Source organism: Pangasianodon hypophthalmus, chromosome 3 (genome assembly GCF_027358585.1).
Source record: "Pangasianodon hypophthalmus isolate fPanHyp1 chromosome 3, fPanHyp1.pri, whole genome shotgun sequence".
NCBI lineage: Eukaryota > Metazoa > Chordata > Actinopteri > Siluriformes > Pangasiidae > Pangasianodon > Pangasianodon hypophthalmus.
Window position 1 is genome coordinate 25,040,580 of NC_069712.1, and position 24,644 is coordinate 25,065,223.

Genomic DNA, 24,644 nt, shown 5'->3' on the forward strand with positions numbered 1-24,644 from the left:
AATGACTCACAACTTGTGTGAACATAAAAGTATCGTGGAAGTTCCACTCTCACTCACTCACTCACTTTCAGTAACTGCTTTATCCTGGTCAGGGTCGCAGTGGATCCAGAGCCTATCCCAGTTTTTTGGGATGTGGTAGGAACATGACGGAAACCCACGTGGATACAGGGAGAACGTGTACAGAAACTCCACACAAACAGTAACCCCAGCTCATGACCTAGGATCCTGAATCTGTGAGGCGGCAACACTACCCACTGCACCACCATACCACCCAGAAGCTATGCTCTGATATTCCTAAATGCTTTTCTAGCATTAGTACTATGCCATAATGACACAGCTGTCAATAAGTATGTGATCTGATATGCCCATATGTAAATGGGACATTTTGTAGCTTTTGCTTATAAATAATTGTAGTTATGGATACACATTTCTTGAATTTACAGTTGGTAATTGCTTGTTTAGTGACTGATCTTTAGTATCAGATTTTCAAGTTTTTTAACACTTGAAACTGTGATGCCAGGGGCTGTAAAATTAAAACTCACTCAAATCAATGATATTCTAATGAGAGTATATTCATTGCCTATCAGAGGTATTGGGGAGCTTTTAACATTTCATGTCTATGTGGACTTGTGTACTAGCTAGGTGAGCTAGTAACTGTTGGTCCATTTTGTCCTTAACTGACAGTTTTCAGTACTGAAATTTTTTGGCATGGATGAACACCTATTGAACCTATGCTTAAAGCTAAAATGATTAAAAACAGACAACATGGTAGAAAGATAAAATTTAAATGTAAAGAAGGAAACAGCACCTCCCCACTGTGCCATTACATATCTTCCGCAATGCATTGATTCTGTGGCCAGTAGGTCTGCCACTTGCATTTTAACATTCAGAACCTTCCAATTATCAGCTATGGGGGAGATATAATTATATAATAATTATGATTTCATAATAAATACTAATAATAAAATTAGTAATATTGAAAGTAATATTACGGAGTAATTTTACCTTATGCAGCAAAATTTAGCCAAACTGAAAATTGCCATCTTATATGCATTAGGAGGATATTTTGATAAGTTTGTCAGTTTGTTCTTTGATGATTACTATAATCAGTGTATGTTGTTATTCACTCAACTTTTGATTATCTGAAACATTCGTCACAAAAAAAAAATTGCATCAAAGGAAAGACCATCTCAATAAGCCACTGTTTCTCTCTGTATCGTGTGTGTGTGTGTCTCTCTCTCAGACACACACATACACACACAGAGTAGCAAAACATCCCATAAGATGTCCAAAACAAACATCATATGACTTGTTTATCAGTTGATCATGATCATTATTCTCATTTTAGACACATTTAACAGCTCTATATAAAGCCTGAATATCATACACATCACTTATCCATCAAATCACATCAAATTTTATCATGTAAAAAGAAACCAATATTGAACAATGGACAGATATTTAGAGCTCAATAAAATCCAGTAGCACTCTTAAAAACCCAAAACAAAGCAATCTCATATTTGGCAGGTGTTTCCAAAGAACAGGACAAGAATCAAATGTGTATGAGGTGTCATCAAATCTTTAATTGCTAAGTATAGTAAAACATTAATGCATGTCTGTCAGTAGTGCAAACTAATGAGATTATAGTCTTGTATTAAACTCCCTTGAGTATTTACCTCTCATTTTAAAGTATTTTTAATTGGTGGCTCAAAAAGTCTGTGGTCTAGAAACAAATCCCGTGTCTCTGTATACTTTCATGCCAGATTGAAGCCCTGATTGTGTTCAATGGCTTGTAGAAGCTTCTCTTTGAGGGTTTCTTGGCTTGTATACTTAGGCAAATCTAAAAGATTGAAGCAAGTGTGAGCAACAGGAAGATAGTTCTCTCCGCCTCCCGTTGGTTGAATGACCAAGACAAGACTCTTCATGCCCAGGATGGGGATTCGATCACTCCCTGTGAGAAACACTGCAAATCGAACCAAATAAGGGAAAATAAAGAGTAAATACAATAACAACAAATTCTTAATACACAGTGCAATTATAACTTATATATTCCTGCCCCATGCCCAGTGTTCCAGATGCACCGCTACCCTGGCCAAAATATAGCGGTGACTGAAGATGAATGAATTTTTTTCCTCAAGGAACATATAAGAAAGTTTTTTCTTACGTACGCAGGAACTGTTTCTTCTTTTCCAGAGGTAACTCATGGAAAACTTCCCAGAAGAATTTGATAGTGGGGTGCTCAGGCCAGTATTCTCCCTTGTACTTTGTGTTCTACGAGAGATCAAAACAATTTTTGCACAGGAAAATTTGTCATTTATTGCATTGTTCTTTCAGATATTACCCCATACCACTGTTGAATTCTTAAATCTGACTGGTCAGAAGTTTGTTGTTATTTAATAACAAAAACATATAAAGCTTTATGTAAGGATATGTTTATTTAACATTTAAGAAAGAAGACTTCAGTCAGTGTCAGCAATTAGGTAGAGCTGTTCCTTTAAGCTTTCTGCAGGGGTGGGGGTGGAGTCTTGAGGACAGAGGACTTTGTGTTTTGTGGTTTCTTAAGTAACAAGCAGCATTTTTTTCTTCTTAGCCTCAGAAGAGAGATTGGCTGGTGAGGGAATGCTTGTTAATCATATACAGTGGATATAAAAAGTATACACACACACAGACCTGTTAAAATGGCAGGTTTTTGTGATGTAGAAAAAAAAAATTTAAGTAAGATAAATCATGTCAGAACCTTTTCTACCTTTAGTTATTTATTATTTAGTTTACTTTAGTTATTTATAACACTTTATTCCACATTGTTTTGGGACATGGGATGTTTTTTTTAGCTGGGTTTGGAGAGGCTTTTTTTCCCCCCTAAAACATCTCTGGTTGTTTGTCACTTGATTTTTTTTGTTGCAATTTCACAATAAAGGTGAAAAAGGTTGCAACATGGTATAACTTAGTTTCATTTTTTTAAAATAGCAAAAATCTGCCATTTTATCAGGGGTGTGTAGACTTTTTATATCCGCTGTATCTGTTCTATGAAGCAGACAAACAAAGCAGACAACTGTACTGCCAAGTCATATAGTGACTATGTGACAAAGTATTTGCTATAAAACACCTATCTCTGCATCCTAAATTTGCAGTGAGTCAGCCGAGAGTGAGCTGGTTTTCCAGTGTTCATGGAATAATGGTTATATACATAACTACTGTTCCATTTTACCCCACCAATTTCCAGGGGTGGTGTTTAACAGGTGTGTGTGTCTTGGTACTGTGACAAGTGAATAAATGGTCTGATGAATGAAAAGCCACTCAAATAGTACCATAGGTTGCATAATGGACACAGAAGGGAATGTTCTACAGATTGACCTTCATTGAATATAGTGAGGCCTGATTCACAAACTGGATACCTATCCTTAGGCAGGAAACCTGGATTCAGCGACAAGGTCGTTCAGGAACCATCCTGTCACTAGCATGATGAAGTCACTGTGGTGATGAAGTGATTCAATAGGCTAGTGAAGCTCGCCAGTTCACCTAAAGACCCAAAAGAAGTTCAGACATTGCCATCTCCCACCTGCTGCATTCCACCTTATCCCACCTAGACAAGGGAGGGGGGTAACTATGTCAGACTGTTCCCCCCATCCTGGTCATGAAGATGAGATCCTTTGGGGTCTGTAACTTGTTCTGCAAATGGGTTCACAACTTCCTCACCAGCTGGCTGCAGGTGGTTAAGGTGCATGGCTATACATACATACAGTACACTCTCCTTCATATCGGCACACCCCAAGTCTGTGTCCTGAGCCCACTGCTGTTTTCTGTATCTACACCCATGACTGTGTGGCCACCAACAATTGCAAGTGTATCATACAATTCACTAATGAAACAGTGGTGATTGGTCTGACCATGAGCAGTGATTAGCAGGCCTACTTGAAGCAGGTGGATGACCTAGCCCACTCATGCCTGGCCAATAAAGACCAAGGAGATGGCAGAAGGCAGCAAACAGGAAACTACACCCCTCTAATTTTCACTGGGACTCCAGTCAAAGGTGACTATCTTCAAATAAAACCTTCAAACCTTGGTGTGCACATCACCGAATACCTCTCCTGGTCACTCCACATCCACAACACAAAAAAGAAAGGAAGACAATGACTTTACCAACACAGACAACTCAGGAAGTTCATGGACTTTGCTCACACTCTAAGGTCATTCTATACCTGTGCTGTTGAGAGTATTTTGACAGGTAACATCACTACCTGGTATGGCAACTACTCCATCCAAGACCCAATGTTCTGCAGAGAGTGGTACATTCAACAGAATGTATTACCAGAACACCACTTCACTCCCTGCAGGACACCAACATCAAGTTGGTCAGGGTGCGAGCCCAGCGAACCATTCAGCTAGACAGGCTCGCCTAGTTTCTGATGACAGAAATGCAGCTCTGTGCAGTAAGGCTCACGGTGGTTATGTCACTGCCTCCAGAAGCCGTGGATGACCACAGAGGTGAGTGCGCTGCTGAGGACCCGAGACTCCGCCTTCAGAGCAGGTGACAAGGCAGCCTAAGAACAGCGAGGGCCAAACTGTCCTGGGCCATCAGAGAAGCAAAGCATGCATATACCCAGAGAATCCACAGCCACTTCAAGTAGAGCAGTGCATGTGGCAGGGCATCACCAACTACAGGACAACATCACCTGAATGTAACCGTGATGCCTCCCTTTCAGATGCGCTGAACAACTTCTACGCTTGGTTTGAGGCTCAGAATTACATGACTGGGAAGACCACCCCTCCTCCATACAAACAGGTCCTGTGTCTAACCATGGCCGATGTGAGGAAAAATGGAGTCAACCCACGGAAAGCTGCTGGACCAGAAAACATTCCTGGCAGAGTGCTCAAGGCCACCACCATCGTCCCTGTGCCAAAGAAGTCTTCAGTCTCCTGCCTCAACGACTACTATCCAGTTGCACTCACACCCATCATCATGAAGTACTTCGAAAGGCTCATCAAGTCATGTCATGAGGCACATCAAGACCCTGCTGCCCTCTCACTGGACCCCCTGCAATTTGCGTATCATCCCAAACGCTCAACAGATGACACCATCACCACCACCCTCCATCTGGACCTCACCCACCTGGACAAAAAGGACACATATGTTCGAATGCTGTTCACAGACTTCAGTGTTCAACACAAGCACCTTTTTGGAAAGCTGAACTTGCTGGGCCTGAACACCTCCCTCTGCAACTGAATCCTGGACTTCCTGACTAGGAGACCTCAGATCGAGAGCAGCATCTCCAACACCACCACATTGAGCACTGGGGTCCCCCAAGGTTGCGTGCTCAGTCCAATGCTGTTCACTCTGCTGACTCATGACTGTGCAGCAACGCACAGCTTGAATCACATCAAGTTCACGGAAGACACAACCGTGGTGGGTCTCATCAGCAAAAACGATGACTCAGCATACAGCGAGGAGGTGCAGCAGCTAACAGACTGGTGCAGAGCCAACAACCTGACTCTGAATGTGGACAAAACTAAAAGAGATGTTTGTTGACTTCAGGAGAGCACGGAGCAACACTCTCCACTGAACATCAATAGCTCCTCTGTAGAGATTATCAAGATCACAAAATTCCTTGGTGTTCACCGGTCGGAGAACCTCCCTCAACACCAGCTCCATAACCAAGAAAGCCCAGCAGTGTCTATACTTTCTGGGAAGGCTGAGGAAAGCCTATCTCCCACCCCCCATCACCATATTCTACAGAGGGACTATTGAGAGCATCCTGAGCAGCTGCAAAACTGCCTGGTTTGGAAATTGCACCATCTCAGATCGCAGCGAACAGTGAGGACAGCTGAGATGATCATCGGGGTCTCTCTTCCCTCCATCATAGACATTCACACCACATGCTGCATCCGCAAAGCCACCAGCATTGTGGATGACCCTACACACCCCTCACACAAACTCTTCACCTTCCTGACATCTGGCAAAAGGTACCGAAGCTTTCGGGCCCTCACGACAAGACTACAATAGTTTCTTCCCCCAAGCCATCGGACTCCTCAATACACAGAGACTGGACTGACAACACACACACACCCACACACACATACACTCATACTCAACTGAACATCATCCCAATCCCTTTGCAATTTTTGCACATTTCTGTATCTACTATCTGCATTTTTTTTGCTGCTACTGTATTTACACCAATATTGTATATAATTCTTGTCATTACTATACTCTCTACCTGGCTGCTGCCCTAATGACTACTACAGTATGTCCATACATGGTATAAGTTTATCTGCTGAATACGATGTCATAGTTAGGTTTACATTCACAGCAATTTATTATATTGTTATTCTTTTTCACTACCTGGTACATCTGACACTTTCATAGTAGAACTGTGTACTTGGTCAGCACTGCACTGTCTCTTACTGTGCCTATTGTCCTGTTTATTGTACTGTCTTGTGCTGTTCGCACACGTTTGCATGTGCACTTTTTGCAGTAATGTGTAGTCTCATGTAGTTCTGTGTTTTTTTATGTAGCACCATGGTCCTGGAGGAACGTTGTTTCGTTTCACTGTGTACTGTACTAGCTGTATATGGTTGAAATGACAGTACAGCCATTTGATTTGACTTGGATGCTCACTACCTGCACAAGCCACTTTAGTGCACCTGCAATTTAGATTGTCTGTCCACTAGCACACATACAGTCATGACAAAAAGAAAGTACACCGAAAGTACACTTATGTGGTCCTCCCCAAGTTATATAAACAAATAACCTCAGGTGACAACAAATTTTAATATGTAGTCATTTTTTCCCCAAAAAGTAAACTAACATTTAACCATGTGGAGAAAAATAAGTACACCGTTCCTACTTCCACAATCATTAAGAGAGTAATTAACAGCAAGGTCTTACTTATGAAATCCACATGATTAGTTCATCATCAAGAAGGGTGACTATCTCTGTAAAAGCAGAACTTCTGGCAGTTTTGGTGTGCTTGAGCACTCAATTGTTTGTTTACATCAGGGGTGCTCATACTACTGACAAGAGATCTTTTTCATATTATTATTATGCTAAGATCCACCATGTAAAACATGCAAGTACACTCTAAATTTGGAGTTTGAGGAATTATTCTGAGAGATTTAAAGAGCACAGGGGGGCGTGGTCAAGCTTTGGGGTGGACAGAGAGGAGGCGGGTTGAACCAGCAGGTAACACGTGATGATTCTCACCTATGTCTTATTATTGCCAGTCTACTTATTTATGTCTCTTTGTGCATTTAGTAACTGCTGTAACCAGAGAGAGAGAGTGTGATACAGTTGGTAGAGCTTGCGAGACATGCATGCATGCACACACGCCCACATGCCGCGAAGCATGAACTTGACGGAGCGAAAGCTCCGTTTCGGTTGAGTTGTTCTGGGTTTGTTGAGTATTTCAAAGTGTGATGAAAAGCACAGACTGAATAAAGAATAGAGCTCAGCAAAAAAATTAATAGAGCTCAGCAAAAATTCTGCCTGTGTCCTGACTCTTCCTCCACACTCACACACCGGGGTTCTACATTGAAAAAATAAGAAGATTGATCAGTGGTTGTCTTGTGATCGACTGGTCAATTGCAATCAATGTGATCGACGTAATGAGCACCCCCTGGTCTACATTATGCCAAGGATTGTTTATAAATAGAGAGCCTACCAGGCAGTTGCCAATTGTCCAAGGTCAGACCGTTTAATGCTCAGAGATGTAAAAAAAAAAACCTAAGAGCTACATCATGTGACCTACAGGCCTCAATAAGCAGATTAAATGTTTATGTTAATGACAGCACAATCAGAAAAAGACTGAACAATTATGGCTTTCATGGAAGAGTGGCTGGGGAAAACCCATTCTCTCCAAAAAGAATACGGCGGCATGACTTAAGTTAGCAAAATTGCATCGGAACAAACCACAAAAGTTCTGCAACAATATCCTTTGGACTGATGAGATCAAAGTGGAGATGTTTCGTCATCATGCAAAAACCAAACAGCGTACCACCACAAATACCTACCAACTGTCAAGCACGGTGGTGGAGGGATGATGATTTAGGCTTGAACCTGAGAAACTTGCAGTCACTGAGACAAGGATGCACTTTATACCAGAACATTCTTGAGACAAATATGAGGCTATCTGTCCAACAGCTTAAAAGGAGATTTCGCCTTTTTCACATTTGACTCTTTCTAAGCACTTGTAGGGCACAATTTCTAGATGCTTCAGGCAGGTTTTATAACATTTGTTAAATAATTCTCTAAAACTAATTAAAGTAAAGCCACACTAATCCACCCCCTTTTCCTTTTTTGAAACCAATCAAAAATTGGAGTGGTTTGTTCTGCGTTCAGCACACTGAAACTACGAACCACAAAGAAGACAACAGATTGAATAACGAGGAGAATATGTTGACCATTGTAAAAAAAAGTATGTGTTTTAGGGTTTCTGATTTATATTTTTAAAAATTACATTTTGAGGAAATTGATACTGACAACATAAATTTATGTAGTTAATGTCATAAATTTATCTGATTATAATTTATTTTGCAAAACAATCTTTAGTGGAGAAAAAACAAAACAAAAAAAAACTTAAAACTGCATGCATTGACATAAAAACTAAGGTCACTAGAAATTAATAAATATTTAAAACTGCTCAAATGTGGAAAAAAAAGGTGAACTCAAATGTGAAAAAAAAATGTGAAAAGGTGAACCTTTAAGCTGGGCTGAAATTGGGTTATGCAACAGGGCAATGATCCCAAGCACACCAGAAAATCTGAATGGCTAAAGAAGAAATAAATCAAGGTGCTGGAATGGCCAAGTCAAACTCCAGTCCTCAACCTGTGGCAGGATCTGAAGATAAACAAATGCCCTCAAACATCAAATAAATAAGCTACGTTGTAAAGAATAGGGGGCCAAAATTTCTCCAAAACAATGTGAGAGACTGATAAACTCTTACAGAAAACGTTTAGTTCAAGTTAACTAAAGATGGTTCAAGTGGTGCTAAAGGTGTTACGGAATTACAGGGTGTACATATTTTTTCCCACCTGGTTTCTGAATGTTTGTTTACTTTTTGGGAAAAAATGACTACCTGCTGAAATCTATTGTGTTTTTCTGTTGTCACCTGAGGTTGGTTGGTTGTTTGCAGAAGTTGTTGAGGACCACACAATTGTTATTTAGGCCCTGATAAATAAAAACGCAGAACTGAAACAGGGTGTACTTTCTTTTACCCATGACTGTACATATCCTTTAAATTTTGCACTAAGCACATTACACATCACTACAATTTGTACATGTCAGGCTATCCTCTTCTACCCTTTACTCAACTTCTCTATTACTTTATTTTATGGGTCTTCACCCAAACTGTTGCCACAAAGTTGGAAACACTCTATTGTCTAGAACATCTTTGTAGGCTATAGCATTAAAATTTCCTTTCACTGGAACTAAGAGGCCTATCCCAAACCTGTTCCAGGATGACAATGCCCCTATTCAAAAAGTGAGTTGCATAAACATATGATTTCCCAAGGTTAGTGTGGAAAAACTCAAGTGGCACACACACATCCCTGACCCCAACCCCACTGAACACTTTGGGATGAACTGTAATACCAACTTCATGTCAGACCTTCTAGCTGGACATCAGTGCTCAACCTGTTGTGCTGTTGTGGCTGAATGGGCACACATCCCCACAGCCACAGTCCAATCAGCTTTTATAGAAAAGTGGAGACTGTGATAACAGCAAAAGGGGAACAAATCCATATTAATTCCCATGGTTTTAGAATGGAATGTTCAATACTTCTCACCGTGTAATGTATTGTTTTTTCTATACCATGAAGACAGCGGGGTTTGCATCAAAAGATGAATTTGAGACGACAGATCAGAATGTGATGTGTTAAATACACTATATTACGAAAAGTATTTGGTCACCTGCCTTGACTCACATATGAACTTAAGTGCCATCCCATTCCTAATCCATAGGGTTCAATATGATGTCGGTCCACCTTTTGCAGCTATTACAGCTTCAACTCTTCTGGGAAGGCTGTCCACAAGGTTGAGGAGTGTGTTTATAGGAATTTTTGACCATTCTTCCAAAATCGCATTGGTGAGGTCACACACTGATGTTGGTTGAGAAGGCCTGGCTCTCAGTCTCCGCTCTAATTCATCCCAAAGGTGTTCTATCGGGTTCAGGTCAGGACTCTGTGCAGGCCAGTCAAGTTCATCCACACCAGACTCCATGTCTTTATGGACCTTGCTTTGTGCACTGGTGCACAGTCATGTTGGAAGAGGAAGGGGCCTGCTCCAAACTGTTCCCACAAGGTTGGGAGCATGGAATTGTCCAAAATGTTTTGGTATCCTGAAGCATTCAAAGTTCCTTTCACTGGAACTAAGGGGCCAAGCCCAACTCCTGAAAAACAACCCCACACCATAATTCCTCCTCCACCAAATTTCACACTCGGCACAATGCAGTCCGAAATGTACCGTTCTCCTGGCAACCTCTAAACCCAGACTCGTCCATCAGATTGCCAGATGGAAAAGCGTGATTCATCACTCCAGAGAACGCATCTCCACTGCTCTAGAGTCCAGTGGAGGCGTGCTTTACACCACTGCATCCGACGCTTTGCATTGCACTTGGTGATGTGTGGCTTGGATGCAGCTGCTTGGCCATGGAAACCCATTCCATGAAGCTCTCTGCGTACTGTACTTGGGCTAATCTGAAGGTCACATGAAGTTTGGAGCTCTGTAGCAATTGACTGTGAAGAAAGTCGACGACCTCTTTGCACTATGCGCTTCAGCATCCGCTGACCCCTCTCCGTCAGTTTACGTGGCCTACCACTTCGTGGCTGAGTTGCTGTTGTTCCCAAACTCTTCCATTTTGTTATGATAAAGCTGACAGTTGACTGTGGAATATTTAGGAGCGAGGAAATTTCACGACTGGTTTTGTTGCACAGGTGGCATCCTATGACAGTTCCACGCTGGAATTCACTGAGCTCCTGAGAGCGGCCCATTCTTTCACAAATGTTTGTAAATACAGTCTGCATGCCTAAGTGCTTGATTTTATACACCTGTGGGCAGGCCAAGTGATTAGGACACCTGATTCTGATCATTTGGATGGGTGACCGAATACTTTTGGTAATATAGTGTAACTTAGAACATGGCACCATTTGTTTGAACCCACACATTTTTCATGTAATCAAAAATATTGGAACGTCACTGACAGGTGTTACTTGTTGCCCAGGTGTGCCCTGGTAGATTGATTAAACAATTAATAACTCTGAATGTCTACTCTTGGTTTGAACTCTGGGTTTCACCTATGGAGACTGCATGTGTTGTTAAAAAGGATAAACTAAAATGAAGACCGGAGAGCTGTCTATGAGAGAAAAGCAAGCCATTTTGAAGCTGAGAAAAGAGGGAAAATTGATCAGAGCCACTGCATAAGCCTTGGGGATAGCCAATACAGTTTGGAATGTCCTGAAAAAGAAAGAAACCACTGGTTTACTAACAACCAGACATCGAACAGGTCAGCCAAGGAAAACAACAGCAGTTGATGACAGATACATTGTGACAGCTGTGAAAAACCCCAAAACAGCAGTCAGTGACATCACCAACAACCTCCAAAGGGCAGGGGTGGAGGTATCACAATCCACTGTTCAAAGAAGAAATATAGAGGCAATAGCACCAGATGCAAAACACTCATCAGCAGTAAGAATAGGAAGGACAGATTGGAATTCGCAAAGAAATACAGAGATGAGCCACAAAAGTTCTGGAACCAAGACTAACCTCTACCAAAGTGATGGTAAGGGCAACTTGGAGAAAAAGAATGGATCTGCTCATGATCCAAAACATGGTCATCGGTCAAGCACAGAGGAGACAATATCACGGCTTGGGTTCGCAAAGCTGCTTCTGGAATGGGCTCACGAATCTTTATTGATGTAATTAATGACGATAGCAGCAGAACGAATACAGAAGTCTACAGAAACATTCTGCTTGCTGATTTACAGAGAAGTGCATCCATTCTAATTGGAAGGATCTTCATCATGCAGCAAAACAATAACCCAAACACACTGCCAACACAACAAAGGACTTCATCAAGGGGGAAAAAGTGGAAGGTTTTAGACTGGCCAAGTCAATCACCAGACCTTAAACCAGTTGACCGTGCATTTCACCTAGAGAGAGAGTGATATAGCTGGTGGAGTGTGCAAAAGACAAACACAGACACACACACGCCACGGTGCGTGAACTTGAATGGGGTGAAATCTGCGAGCTAGTGACGGCCCCTTTTCAGTTGGTTTATCCTTTTTTGAGTTTTTGAAAGTGTGCCAGAAAAGCATGGTGCAATTACATGTGAGCCCGGAGCTCTGCTAAAATTCCGCCCAGCCTCCCGAGTCTTCTTCCGTACCCTACACACTGTGGTGCCGAAACCCGGGATTAAGGAGAACTCAGACGATACCATGGAAGTCTTCCCACTCACTGAAATCATAATGTCCCTCGCCAGCCTCCACCAAACCCAACACCAAGCGCCTCTTGACCTGCACAATGAGCAGCAGCTGCGCTTTGAAGCCCTCGCGCAGGAGCAGGCCAAGAGCCAGCGGACACTCCAGAAGATGCTGCAGCGCACCACTGCATCCCCTTGGAGCAGTCGTGCGATGAGACCCTGAGACATGCCTGCCTACATACCAAGTGATGGTCAGTCTAATGTTACACTATCCCACCCATACTTTTCAGTTTTTAAGGATAGGTTATATTTACATTTACATTTACATTTATGGCATTTGGCAAACGCCCTTATCCAGAGAGACTTACAATAGTGCTTTGAAGTCTATCAAAAATACATTCTGATATTGGCTCGCTAGGTCACAAACTAGGAATACCATCAGTCCAAAACTCTGATGGGGAGGTGATTTTTTTTTTTTTTTTTTTTTTTTGTGAAAGTGCTAATTTAAGTATTTTATGAAGAGGTAAGTCTTTAGACGTCGTTTGAAGACTGCCAGTGACTCAGCTGTTCGGACATCTAGGGGAAGTTCATTCCACCACCTTGGTGCCAGAACAGAGAAGAGTCTCGATGCATGCCTTCCTTGTACTCTGAGAGATGGTGGGACCAGTCGAGCAGTGCTAGAGGATCGGAGGGAGCGTGGTGGCGCTCGAGGTGTGATAAGTGCTTTGAGATAAGTGGGTGCTGGTCCGTTTTTGGCTTTGTAGGTGAGCATCAGTGTTTTAAATCTGATGCAGGCAGCTACAGGAAGCCAGTGGAGGGAGCGCAGCAATGGGGTGGTGTGGGAAAATTTAGGAAGGTTGAAAACCAATCGTGCAGCTGGACGAATGGCGCTCAGAGGCAGACCTGCCAGGAGTGAGTTGCAGTAGTCCAGTCTTGAAATGACAAGGGACTGAACAAGCACCTGAGTGGCCTGTGAGGAAAGAAATGGACGAATTCTTCTGATGTTATAAAGGAGAAATCGACATGAGCGTGTTAGATTAGCAATGTGAGAGGAGAAGGACAGTTGATTGTCCATGGTTACCCCAAGGTTGCGTGCGGTAACCGAAGGCGAGATCAGAGAATTGTCTAGGGAAATTGCAAGATCCTGAGATGGGGATGAATCACCTGGGATGAAGTGATGCAGGCACTCAAATCTAGGAAGAGACGACTCAATTGTAAAATCGTACACCCGCAAAAACAATGCTAGTGTACACACCATGCATGAGGCAATGTCGTGAAACCTGTGTTTACATTCTGTGCTTTGGGATCATAACTCTGAACATAGTGCTTTGTCCAGTGAAACCACTAGTGTCATTTAACGGCATGCACTGAATAGCACATTTGATGCTATGAGCAGCATTCCAGGCTCTAGTCCAATTTGGGCTGCGATGCTTTTAATGGCCTCCCAGCAGTGCATGTGAGCTAGTAAAACCAGAGTTGAGCAATGCAGTTTAACTGTCGGTTAACTGCCGGCTATCAGTCTAATGGAATGTAGTCCCAGACCCACTAGTCTTCAGAGGATAGGAGATGTGGAAACCTGAATGAATTGCCAAGAGCTAGAAATGGTTTTGGCAGAGGGAACAATGGTGTAGTTGCGAAAAACTTCCCAGTCTCTTATTTTTAGGAAATATCTTCCTAAAAATCACACTTCATACCAGTAGGTGTTCCACAATTTATACCAGTAGGTATATGAAGGTTGGAAGGTGACAAAATATTTGAATATGAATTAAATAATGAATGAAATATTTTGCAATATTTTGTATATTTTGTTACATTAAATAAAATACATGTATAGTATACATGTTACATTAAATTAATTTTTTCTGTGGTGTATTTAATAAATGTATATTGTTATCAGTTGTTTTCCTTTGTTTTGAAATTGCTAGGGGTAAAATTCAGATTAAAAAAAAAACCAGAGCTGTAAGATTTAAAAATTCAGATACCTAAATACAAATCCCAAAAATTTAAATCTTAAAAAAATACAGATTTTATGTAAATTAGGTCAAATGTGAATCATCCTGGATTCATAGGGAAAATACACTTTCAGAACTGAATTCAGCATTTAGCCAATCAGTGTTCTGCCAGGCTCGTGCCATGGCCGGAAAGACAAGATAAGACAAGAGATTACAAAAGATGACAAGAGAAGAGAAGTTAGAGTTAGCTTGCTGGCAATCATTAACAGTATCCACATGATAAGTAATTGAGTAAAGCAATGCTACTAAACAAAAGCAGATACTATAAAAGCAATAGGTCAACATATTAATAAGTCTAACATTAATATTTGATCAAAATCAATCTTTCACTGATGCAGTATCTTTCACAGGACAGAAAATTTTTTAAAACTTCTGAGATTCCTATAACTGCTATGCCTTTCACAGAGGGGTTTTCAGCCTTTTTTGGCCAGTGACTGTATTTTAAGGCTTTATATTTAAACATGTAATGATGCTTTGATAATTCACAGTGTGTAAGAGCCCACAAAACCAGGTACGCTCTACTCACCATGTCTAATGAAATAACTGGGCTTATGTGTCACACTGTTGCTTATCAAAGTCAGGAGATGTAGACTGAAATCTTATCTTGGCTGTTACAGCCGACCTAGCCTGGTAATTTTGATTTGATGCACAATCTACCAGGGCACACCTGGGCAAAAACTAACACCTGTCAGTCAAATGTTCCAATATTTCTGGTCAGTTGAAAAATGTGTGGGTTCAAACAACTAAGAACAAGGTGCCATGTTCTAAGTTGTTTAACACATCTAGATCTAAATATCAGGAAATGAAATCTGAAATTCTGTTCTATTGTCTCCTATTCATCTTCTGATCTCAAACTGAAATGTCTTCAGTGTATAGCAAAAACAAAAGAATTTGCGATGACTTTCAAAGGGGTCTGTATAAACCTTTGAGATGATTTCATGACGTCTTGCAAAAATATTCCCAAATATCAATTTCCATACCTTCTCTAGTTCTTTCCAGTCATAATTGGTGTTCCCTATGACCATGGCCTGTAGTTCATTTGGCTGAAAAAGCTCCAGAACTTTCCCTCCACATACTTTGTGGAATCCAGCAGAGAAGGCATTGAAAAGAGGAGCCACGGATGAGTTGAAAATGTAGTCAACGTAGGCATTTACAAAGTCTTGTCTGTAAAAGAAAATTGTAAGAGACAGATTTAAACAGTATGTAAAAAGAAACAGTATGTAATAGGCAACAGTTTTGCAAAACTGTACCAGATTTTACAGTGTCTACAGACATCCTAGTTAAATTTAATACTTTTTAAAACTTGTGCCAGTTCTACGTCAAATGCAACTTAAGACCTAATTTATAGTATTACATATCAAATATAAAATAGTACTTCAAAGTAACTAACATGTAAGGAAAACATTCTATTTATTTGAATTTTAAAGAAAGAAGAAGAAGGAAAAAATAATCGTCCTTATAAGCCATATTATCAAATTGGTAAAAACCTTTATGTATAGTCTGTAGTGAGCTTTGGAGTTGTTTGCGGACACCAGTTTTAACCAGTGAGAGGGGTTCAGCCACCAAAATCAACAACAGACAGCTAATGTTGGCTCCAGTCACACATTTTCAAAACCAATTAAATTCCATAAGAAATCATATAACATCTAATGAGAAAAAGCCAAAACCTTAAGAAAATTCAAATTTAAAATTTATACTTATTATTAGTGATTCAATGTAATTATGAACAGACATACAAACACTATTATCATAAGGCCAATTTTCAGTGTATTTGATCAGGATGCCTTATACAGACAGGTCCATAAGTATTTGGAAAATTTTTGTAATTTTGCCTCTGTATACCACCACAATGGATTTGAAATGAAGATGTGATTGAAGTATACACTTTCAGCTTAAATTCAAAGGGTTTAACAAAAAATATTGCATTAATCATTTAGGAATTACAGCCATTTTCACAGGCTCAACGTAATTGGAGAAATTAACAGTCATAAATATTAGGATTATTTTTAATACCTGGATGCAAATCCTTTGCAATCAAAGACTGCCTAAAGTCTGGAACACATGGACATCACCAAATGCTGAGTTACCTCCCTTGAGATGCTTTTCCAGGCCTTTACTGCAAACAGTTGCTGCTTGTTTGTGGGTCTTTCTGCCTTCAGTTTTTAGTAAATGAAAAGCATGCTCAGTTGGGTTGAGGTCAGGTGACTGACTCGGCCATTTAAGAACATTCCATTTCTTTGCCTTACGAAGCTCTTGGGTTGCTTTCATGTGTAGCCCACCTAAAATGCACAGGGTTACAAGTGTTGTTTTTATAGCATTTTCCATTCCTCTACGGTAGATGGCACTGTGCCGTGTATGTGGCTGCGCCACCTTTAGGTTTAAGCTAGAGAAGATGAGCATTCTTTTTTTTCCTTACATTAGAGAATGGTGAGAGCTGCTGAGAGGTTAAAGCCAAAAGAAAATGAATATTTCATACTGAAGAGTGCATTTTGATCGATATTATTAGTTGTGATATCAAGAAGTTGGTTTGGTGAATTGCCGTTGAAGCGTTTTTTCTTTTTTTTTTGAAACTTGGAATCTCCGGTGAGTGTAGCATTGGTGCAAAATGTTTGCTAGCGAACTATCTTAGTCATGTCTTGTCTCCATTTTGATTCATAAGGTAAAGATAAGCTATTTTAATGGGCTAACTGTGTTTGATATTGTTTTGCTATTTGTGTTGCATTATCAAAACCAGTCGGAGATGATTGCAATGTAATTGTATTGCGTCGATCTCCGTAGTAGTATAGGAGACCATTTTTCCTTGCTGAACATGTGCGCTCTCGTTAACCGAACAAGATGGTGTCACGTAAGGTTCAAGTATGTTACGCATAATATTTACAGCTACGAGGTCACTCTAACGGGCTAATGTTTCAGGCTTAGAGCCATTGTAAAGACTTGATGCATTTTGACGTGATGTATACGTGGGTTAAGATGCTAATAAGCTGAATAACTTAAGACAATTGTTTAGCTTTGTGAATGTAGTACTTTACACTGTTCATTTACATTATTAATGCCTTGAATTTGATTCTGCGGTGCAAAATGGCTGACATCCATGATTTAGATTCAGTGATAATATTTGAGCAAAGTGATTATACTTAAAGTGATAAGTGATCACAAACCCTGTACCGCACTAATTGGATATTCTTGCTCTGCTGTGTGCAGACTGGTTTTTTTTGTGCAGATTGTTTTTTTTGTTGTGCATTTTCTGCTACTGAGAGAGAGAGAGAGTTGAACGGCGAGCCATTGATTCTATTCAGGAGTGTGAAACCAGCGCCCATCAACCTGCCCAGCCGGTGGACTGGACGCATTTCAGACACATTTCCTTGGGATACAGATAAAATTTATTTTTTCTGTGAGATCTCCAACGTCACTTACACACTGCCCGGGTAGTGATTAAGGCCTTTTTTCTCTTTTTATTTAAAGTACGTACAACGAACATTCTTTCTTTTTTTTTATTGGAACATATGCTATACACACTGAAGAGTTGAACTGAACTGAACATTAAGATTTCTGACGTGACCTATTTTTCCATATTGACTGACTATAAGGGAAATTGTTATTTCAAAATACTGTTTTATATTTGTGATTCATAATATCTTGTGTGGTGTTTAATAAACACTGTTACTTTCTTTTTTTTTCCAATTTAAGTGGTTGTAGCAAACTCACTTCTAGAGCCGAACCTAGCTTTGATTTAAAGTATAGATGCTAATTACTTATGTTGCTTTAGTAATCACATAATATACTAAGTTTGAAAGGTTACACATGGTACGGTTTGTTCATTACACATCCGTACTGTGAAGCACCATCCTACCAGTTTTGCAGCATCTGACTGAATCTGAGCAGAAAGTATAGCTCTATACACTTCAGAATTCATCCTGCTACTTCTATCAGCAGTCACATCATCAATGAACACCAGTGACCCAGTTCCATTGGCAGCCATACATGCCCATGCCATAACACTGCCTCCACATGTCTGACAGATGATATGGTATGCTGTGGATCATGAGCCCTTCCTTTCCTTCTCCATACTCTTCTTTTCTTCCCATCATTCTGGTCCATCAGAACTGGTCAGGCTTTTTTTTTTTTTTTAAGAGATTTTTTTTTTTTTTTAACAAAGTCTATTCTGTTCTCTTCTGTTATGATATTTTTTTTAAACCCCTTGAATTAAAGCTGAAGGTCTACACTTCAAACACTTCAAACACATCTTGTACACATCCATTGGTGGAGTACAGAGGCAAATTTATGAAAATTGTGTCACTGTCCAAATACTTATGAAGCTGACTGTATACCTCATATATTAAAATTTTTCTGGAGCACTGAGACATGGAGGACAATATTTCTCATCTACAAGAATGCAAATCAGTTCTACAGAGGGAATCATCATTTGAGTGGATGTTCTCTGATAGATAAAGGACGTATGCATATTATAAAATAATACTGAGGTCAAATGTGAAACTCAAATACAAATATGAAACAAATACCTGTTGTGATTGTTTACAGGGATGTAAATTCCATTAGGCACCAGCTCCAATACCTCAGTTTCACCAAAATTTTCCACAGTAATCTAAGAACAGAGAATAGCCAAAACATTATTGTATGAATAAGTACTGGTTCATGGTTGTATTATAAAAAAAAAATATTTCATTAATATTTTACTACTCGCACTGTACGTTTACCATTAGCCACTCCAAATCTGGCTCTATCTTTGGTAGTCTTTGCAATTGGATTAGCATAAGTTGTATAGATTAGTGATTTCTGCTTTATGCACCAACCACAAAGCATGTATTAATGCATTGTTTCCCAAACATTGGTTATACTTGGGTGGGACGGCCAGGTATACTGATGAGTGCTCAAGCATAGTTCGCATACAGAATTTTATTTATTAATTCATTTTAAGACCAACAATGCACATTATTTGGCAGTGACATGGGCAGAAAATTGTAGAAAGGATATCAGATGGTCCTTATCCTGTAGGAGAGTAATTGGGAGCGCAAAAAGGTGTTTTGCTCTATCAGCGATATTTATTCTTCCACGATAGCCATAATTTCATGCTGCAACACTAGTACATTAAAAATTTCACCTAAAAGATATCTTGGTTGTGAGGCCTGTATGATTCCAGCTTGCACCCATATGCTAGAAAAGTAACTCTTCTGTTCGGCACTCAGTATGCTAGTTTTACCTTAATAAAAAAAAACATATTTATTTCAGATTATCCTAAGTTCTTAAATATAAGTCTGGATAAGGACAATTAAATAATGGAAATGGGGAAAACATGCAAGAATAAACAATGGGCAGAAAACTTAACGGTCATAGAGGATCATATTTACCATATCAGTTTCTATCAATCATGAGAGCTAAGAATGTGACCCAGCAAATACAATATCCAAGACGAAAGTATGTAGGTACATCAGGGCCTCTTTGATTCATCAAGCCCCCTCAAATATCTGGCACTAAAACATACTTCATTCTTTACATCTATCATGAAAAAACACTTAACTGTTATTTTCTTTTGCATAAAAGATTTCTTATAGTAATAACTACACATAAAAATTAATTTCTGTAGTTTTGGGGATAGGGAGTTGAGAGCAGGAATGGACAGATTCTTATGTCTTAGGGACTTCCAAGGGAAGACTGTATCAATAATCTCCACAGACTGTGGTCAGTGCTACATACAGTACCTTTCTGTTCTAGTGCAAGTTAAAAACAGAATGCTTATGTAACATGTCTTGGTTAGAGACCTGCAATACCAGATTAATTATGCAAAAATCAGACAAATTATAAAACTATCAGACTATTTGCTTCCAGTAAAATTTTTCCTAATAAATTATTTGAGCTACGCCTTTCATAAATGTTTTAATGCTTTAAACATTCAATAAACCCTGACTTAAAAGCAATTAATTAAATGCAGAACTATCCACATTTTAAATTAGAGTCTTTTCAAAAAACTTCTGGAAAAAAGTCCAGTAATTAATGTTAGTATTCTAAATTGAAAATTATTGCTGGTTTAGATTTTTATTATCCTTAATTGGACCTTAATATGAATTACAAAACTGATTACTGAAGACTTTATTAATAAGATCACAGTTGGTGGTCTCAGTGAGGATGGAAAAATAACTCAATGTATATTAGTGTAACTGTGCATGAAACACGTTATCCACGTATTATCTATGTATTAGCTACTACATCTACTAACAGCCCTATTTTACAATAGTACTTATAGAAACATCATTTTATTGTGAAATACAACTGCTCTTACTGTGAAGTTCAAGCAGAATGTATCTTCAACATCATCATCCATGTAGTCCAATAATTCTTGCAGACTCCTATGACATGGTCATAAACATACAAAAAAAAAATGGTTTATATGAAACTAGTAAACAGTGTTATAGTAACAGAAATAAATCCTGCACAAAAGAAAGGTTAATAGAATTTAGACAACTCTGAATAATTGACCTGCCAACAACAGGCATGAGCTCCTTCAGGTCCTCCAAAGTCGGAGTTTTCTTCAAGAGTTTCTTGTACAGGGCTACAGGGAAATTTAGTTCCACTATAGTCAGATTATAAATGGCCAAACCACAAATGACTCCAATGAGGTGGAATAAGTCGATATCTTCTAATGTCTACAAAACAGGAATAGATAAATCTGAGAATTATAAAATGTAAAATCTATATTCAGACTACATGTGAAAAATCCTTTTCAAGCTGTAAGACAGATCTTTACCTTGTCTGAAAACCAGATGAGTCTGGACTCCTCGTAATACCTGAACATGCCATATTTGGGGTCCAGCAGTTCTTTCATGATGAGGAGGAAGAATTCTTTCCTCACACCTCCGGCATCTACAGCCTCCTCTCCAACAAAGATCACCTATATACAGCCAAAATGCTTTTTTGTCTTTTTAATCTACTACTGTCTATTATCTTTTTTAACATAATAGTAACATATTCACATGATTAATTGTTATTATTTGGTACTTGTGAACTGATATTGTTTGGTAACAGTTTTGATCAACTCACAGACCTAATGTCACATTTATTTATGAGAAATTCCATGACATACCAGGTTCTGAGAGTTAGGGTCCCTAGTTGAGACTGATTAAGGAGCAGTGTCTGACAGTGTGTGCTCTGTTCAAATATTGTATTATGGGGGCTTTGATGACTAAAGTACAACCCAATATTTAAAAAATCTAAAAGAGCCATTACATTTTCAGCAGCAGTTTGGATTTTACGAATGTTCTAGTGTGGGTCAAGCACAACAAAGCCCATGAAGGCCTTGGTTATTAGCTGATATTTTTAATCAAGTGTATTAAATATCTTTGTTTAAAATGTAAAATAACTGTAGGAAAAAACAGAGAGATACAAGGTGATGTCACCATTACCTTTAGAGGTTTCTTGTAATCAACATTTTTGGACTTCCGCAAAACCTCCATAGTGTCCTCAACAACATTTTCTCTGCGCACCATGAGAATGAGGCATGGGTTTACTGACTCCACCATGCCACCAGGCAGGAATAAAGAGCTGAGGTTCTGTCTTTCTGCTTGGTCCACAGCCATCTATTCAAAAACAACAGACATGTGAAGACATTGAGGAAAATTCAGGACTAGTGGGGCTCCTGAGGAGGATATCTATTGGACTCACCTGCATCTGGATAACAGCATCAGTTTGAAGCAGTGTGGTCTTTGCCTGAGCATCAAATATAAACGGGTATTTGCACAGGGTGACCTGAGAATCCATGCCCTGGCAGAAAGATTAGAAAAAAAAATACTTTAGTTAAGAGTTAAAGAATGCTGTCTTTGTCATGTGAGCTTCATATTCATGTCAACTTGAAAAGTAAATATCTCCCCTCACACAATTTTTTTTTTTTGCTTCCTGTGGGATCCCAGTCCTGATGCAAACAAAAAAAAAAAAACATGAATAGTGCAAAAACTACTCATATTTGTATCCATTTAAAATACATTATCTGTTCAATCCAAATGATGTATTTGTATTTGGTTACATTACAGTTCACAGCTAATAAGTACATTAATATTTTGAGATATTGATTCTTATGTTTAATTATTATACAAATGAATTTAGCTAAAAGTGCCTCTCTCATCATGATGTTCCAATTGAGTTATCTGATGAAGAGGCATTCCATGAATATCCAGCATAACTGTACTAGGACTGTGTACAAGTCGTTGATTACACAAAATTCACAAATATAGTCAGGTCCATAAGTATTTGGAAAGTGACTCAATTTTCATAATATTGCCTCTGTACACCACCACAATGTATTTGAAATGAAGCAGTCAGGATGTTCTAGGTTCAAGGTTCTTTATTTGTCAATGCCACCATACTGTATGTGCATACATACAGAGGAATCGAAATACCGTTTCTCTTCTCTCTTATCAAGTGTTTACAGTCAATGCAGTCAGTGTAATATAGAACAGATTTTGTGTGAAGGTAACAGCATGGTACCTGTAATAAATAGATATAAATAAACAGAGTGAAAAATATATCGTAAACATCTGAATGAATATACATCTGAGTAAATGAAAACAGTGAATTCTGTTAAATATACAAATATACTTTCAAAGGTGCAAATATACATGCAGATAAATGTAAACGTTCAATATACCTCTGAGTAAATGTAAACAGTGAATTCTGTTTATATACAATATACTCCCAAAGGTGCAAATATACATGCAATAAATGTAACGTTCAGTAGTTCTGGGTATAGAGTCTTATTGTAAGATGCAAGACAGAATAGCAGCAGTATGACAGTAGTGCTAAAAGACTGTAAAGTGTAAAAGTGCAAACAGTGTCAGATTTGAATAGTTTGTACATGTAACGTTTTGAATAGGTGTTTGTAAACAGGTCCATGTGTGAAGAGTTCTGCAGAAGTATAAAGTGTCTTATGTGCAATGAAAGAAGTGTGGGGTGAGCTGGAGATTTTAGAGTTCAGGAGTAGGTGGGGGAGGGGGAGATAATGGACAGAGTTCAGCATCCTGACAGCCCGATGGATGAAGCTGTTAGAAAGCCTCGTGGAACGAGCCTGGAGGCTCCGGTACCTTCTCCCTGAAGGCAGTAGGCTGAAGTGGAGGTTTGACAGGTGTGAACCATCTGCTGCGATGCTGATGGCTCTGCTAGTTAGGCGGGTGTGGAAGATATCCACAAGGGAGGGCAGAGAGACTCCGATGATCTTGCTGGCTGCATTCACTATGCGTTGCCGAGTCTTTCGACAGGAGGCAGTGCAGCCTCCGTACCACACAGTGATGCAGCTGGTGAGAATGCGAGAGCACATGATAGGAGGTGGGACTCGTGCTTTCCTCAGTTTGCGAAGGAAGTAGAGGCGTGAGTGAGCTTTCTTGGCTAGCAATGTGGTGTTCGTCATCCAGGAGAGGTTCTCAGAGATATGCACCTCTAGGAACTTGGTGCTGTTCACCCTCATGACTGCGGCACCATTGATGGTTAGTGGGGGGGTGCAGTGGAGGCTCTCTTCTGAAGTCAATGACAATTTCTTTGGTCTTCCCCATGTTGAGGAAGAGATTGTTGTCGTTACCACCACTGGACCAGTCGGCTCACCTCGCTCCTGTAGTTGGCCTTGTTGTTGTTGGTGATGAGACCCACTACAGTTGTGTCGTCTGCAAACTTGACGATGTGGTTGGTACTGTAACTGGGTACACAATCATGGGTCAACAGGGTGAAGAGCAGCGGGCTGAGCACGCACCCTTGTGGCGACCCTGTGCTTAGTGTGATGGTCTTAGATGTTTTTCCGCCGACCCGTACATTTTGTGGTCTTTCTGACAAGAAGTCCAGCACCCAGTTACAGAGAGGGGAGTTGAATCCCAGATGTAATTGAAGTGCAGCCTTTCAGCTTCAAGGGGTTTATAACAAAAATATTGCATGAGAGACCAGAATAGACTTTGAAAAAAAAAAAATCTCTTTTAAAAAAAAAAAAAAAAAAAAAAAAAAAAGCCTGACCAGTTCTGATGCAAGATTAACTTGTACAAGAATGATAGAATGATTAGCAGAATGTTGGGAAGAAAAGAAGAGTATGGAGAAGGAAAGGAAGGGTTCATGATCCAAAGCATACCATATCATCTGTCAGACATGTGGAGGAAGTGTTATGGCATGGGCATGTATGGCTGCCAGTGAAACTGGGTCACCGGTGTTCACTGATGATGTGACTGCTGATAGAAGTAGC

General features: G+C 39.7%; 1 protein-coding gene across 7 annotated transcripts in view; it reads right to left on the reverse strand.

The window, feature by feature from the left end:
• Positions 1-1,559: 1,559 nt before the first annotated feature.
• herc4 (HECT and RLD domain containing E3 ubiquitin protein ligase 4) overlaps positions 1,560-24,644 on the reverse strand; it is a 73,946-nt gene continuing 50,861 nt past the window's right edge. For 2 of the 7 annotated variants that reach the window (XM_053232724.1, XM_026939265.3), the window contains 9 exons: positions 22,097-22,195; positions 21,838-22,011; positions 21,183-21,326; positions 20,915-21,081; positions 20,718-20,784; positions 18,943-19,025; positions 15,403-15,586; positions 2,169-2,271; positions 1,560-1,963 (listed from right to left, as the gene is read on the reverse strand). In XM_053232724.1, the coding sequence (XP_053088699.1) occupies positions 1,755-1,963; positions 2,169-2,271; positions 15,403-15,586; positions 18,943-19,025; positions 20,718-20,784; positions 20,915-21,081; positions 21,183-21,326; positions 21,838-22,011; positions 22,097-22,195 (1,230 nt within the window). In that variant the 3' untranslated portion in view covers positions 1,560-1,754. Of the gene's footprint in view, positions 1,964-2,168; positions 2,272-15,402; positions 15,587-16,435; positions 16,702-18,942; positions 19,026-20,717; positions 20,785-20,914; positions 21,105-21,182; positions 21,327-21,837; positions 22,012-22,096; positions 22,196-22,306; positions 22,344-22,811; positions 22,916-24,644 lie in introns of those variants that run through there. The other 5 variants (XM_053232723.1, XR_008301464.1, XR_008301465.1 and 2 more) reach the window with 5 other exon arrangements.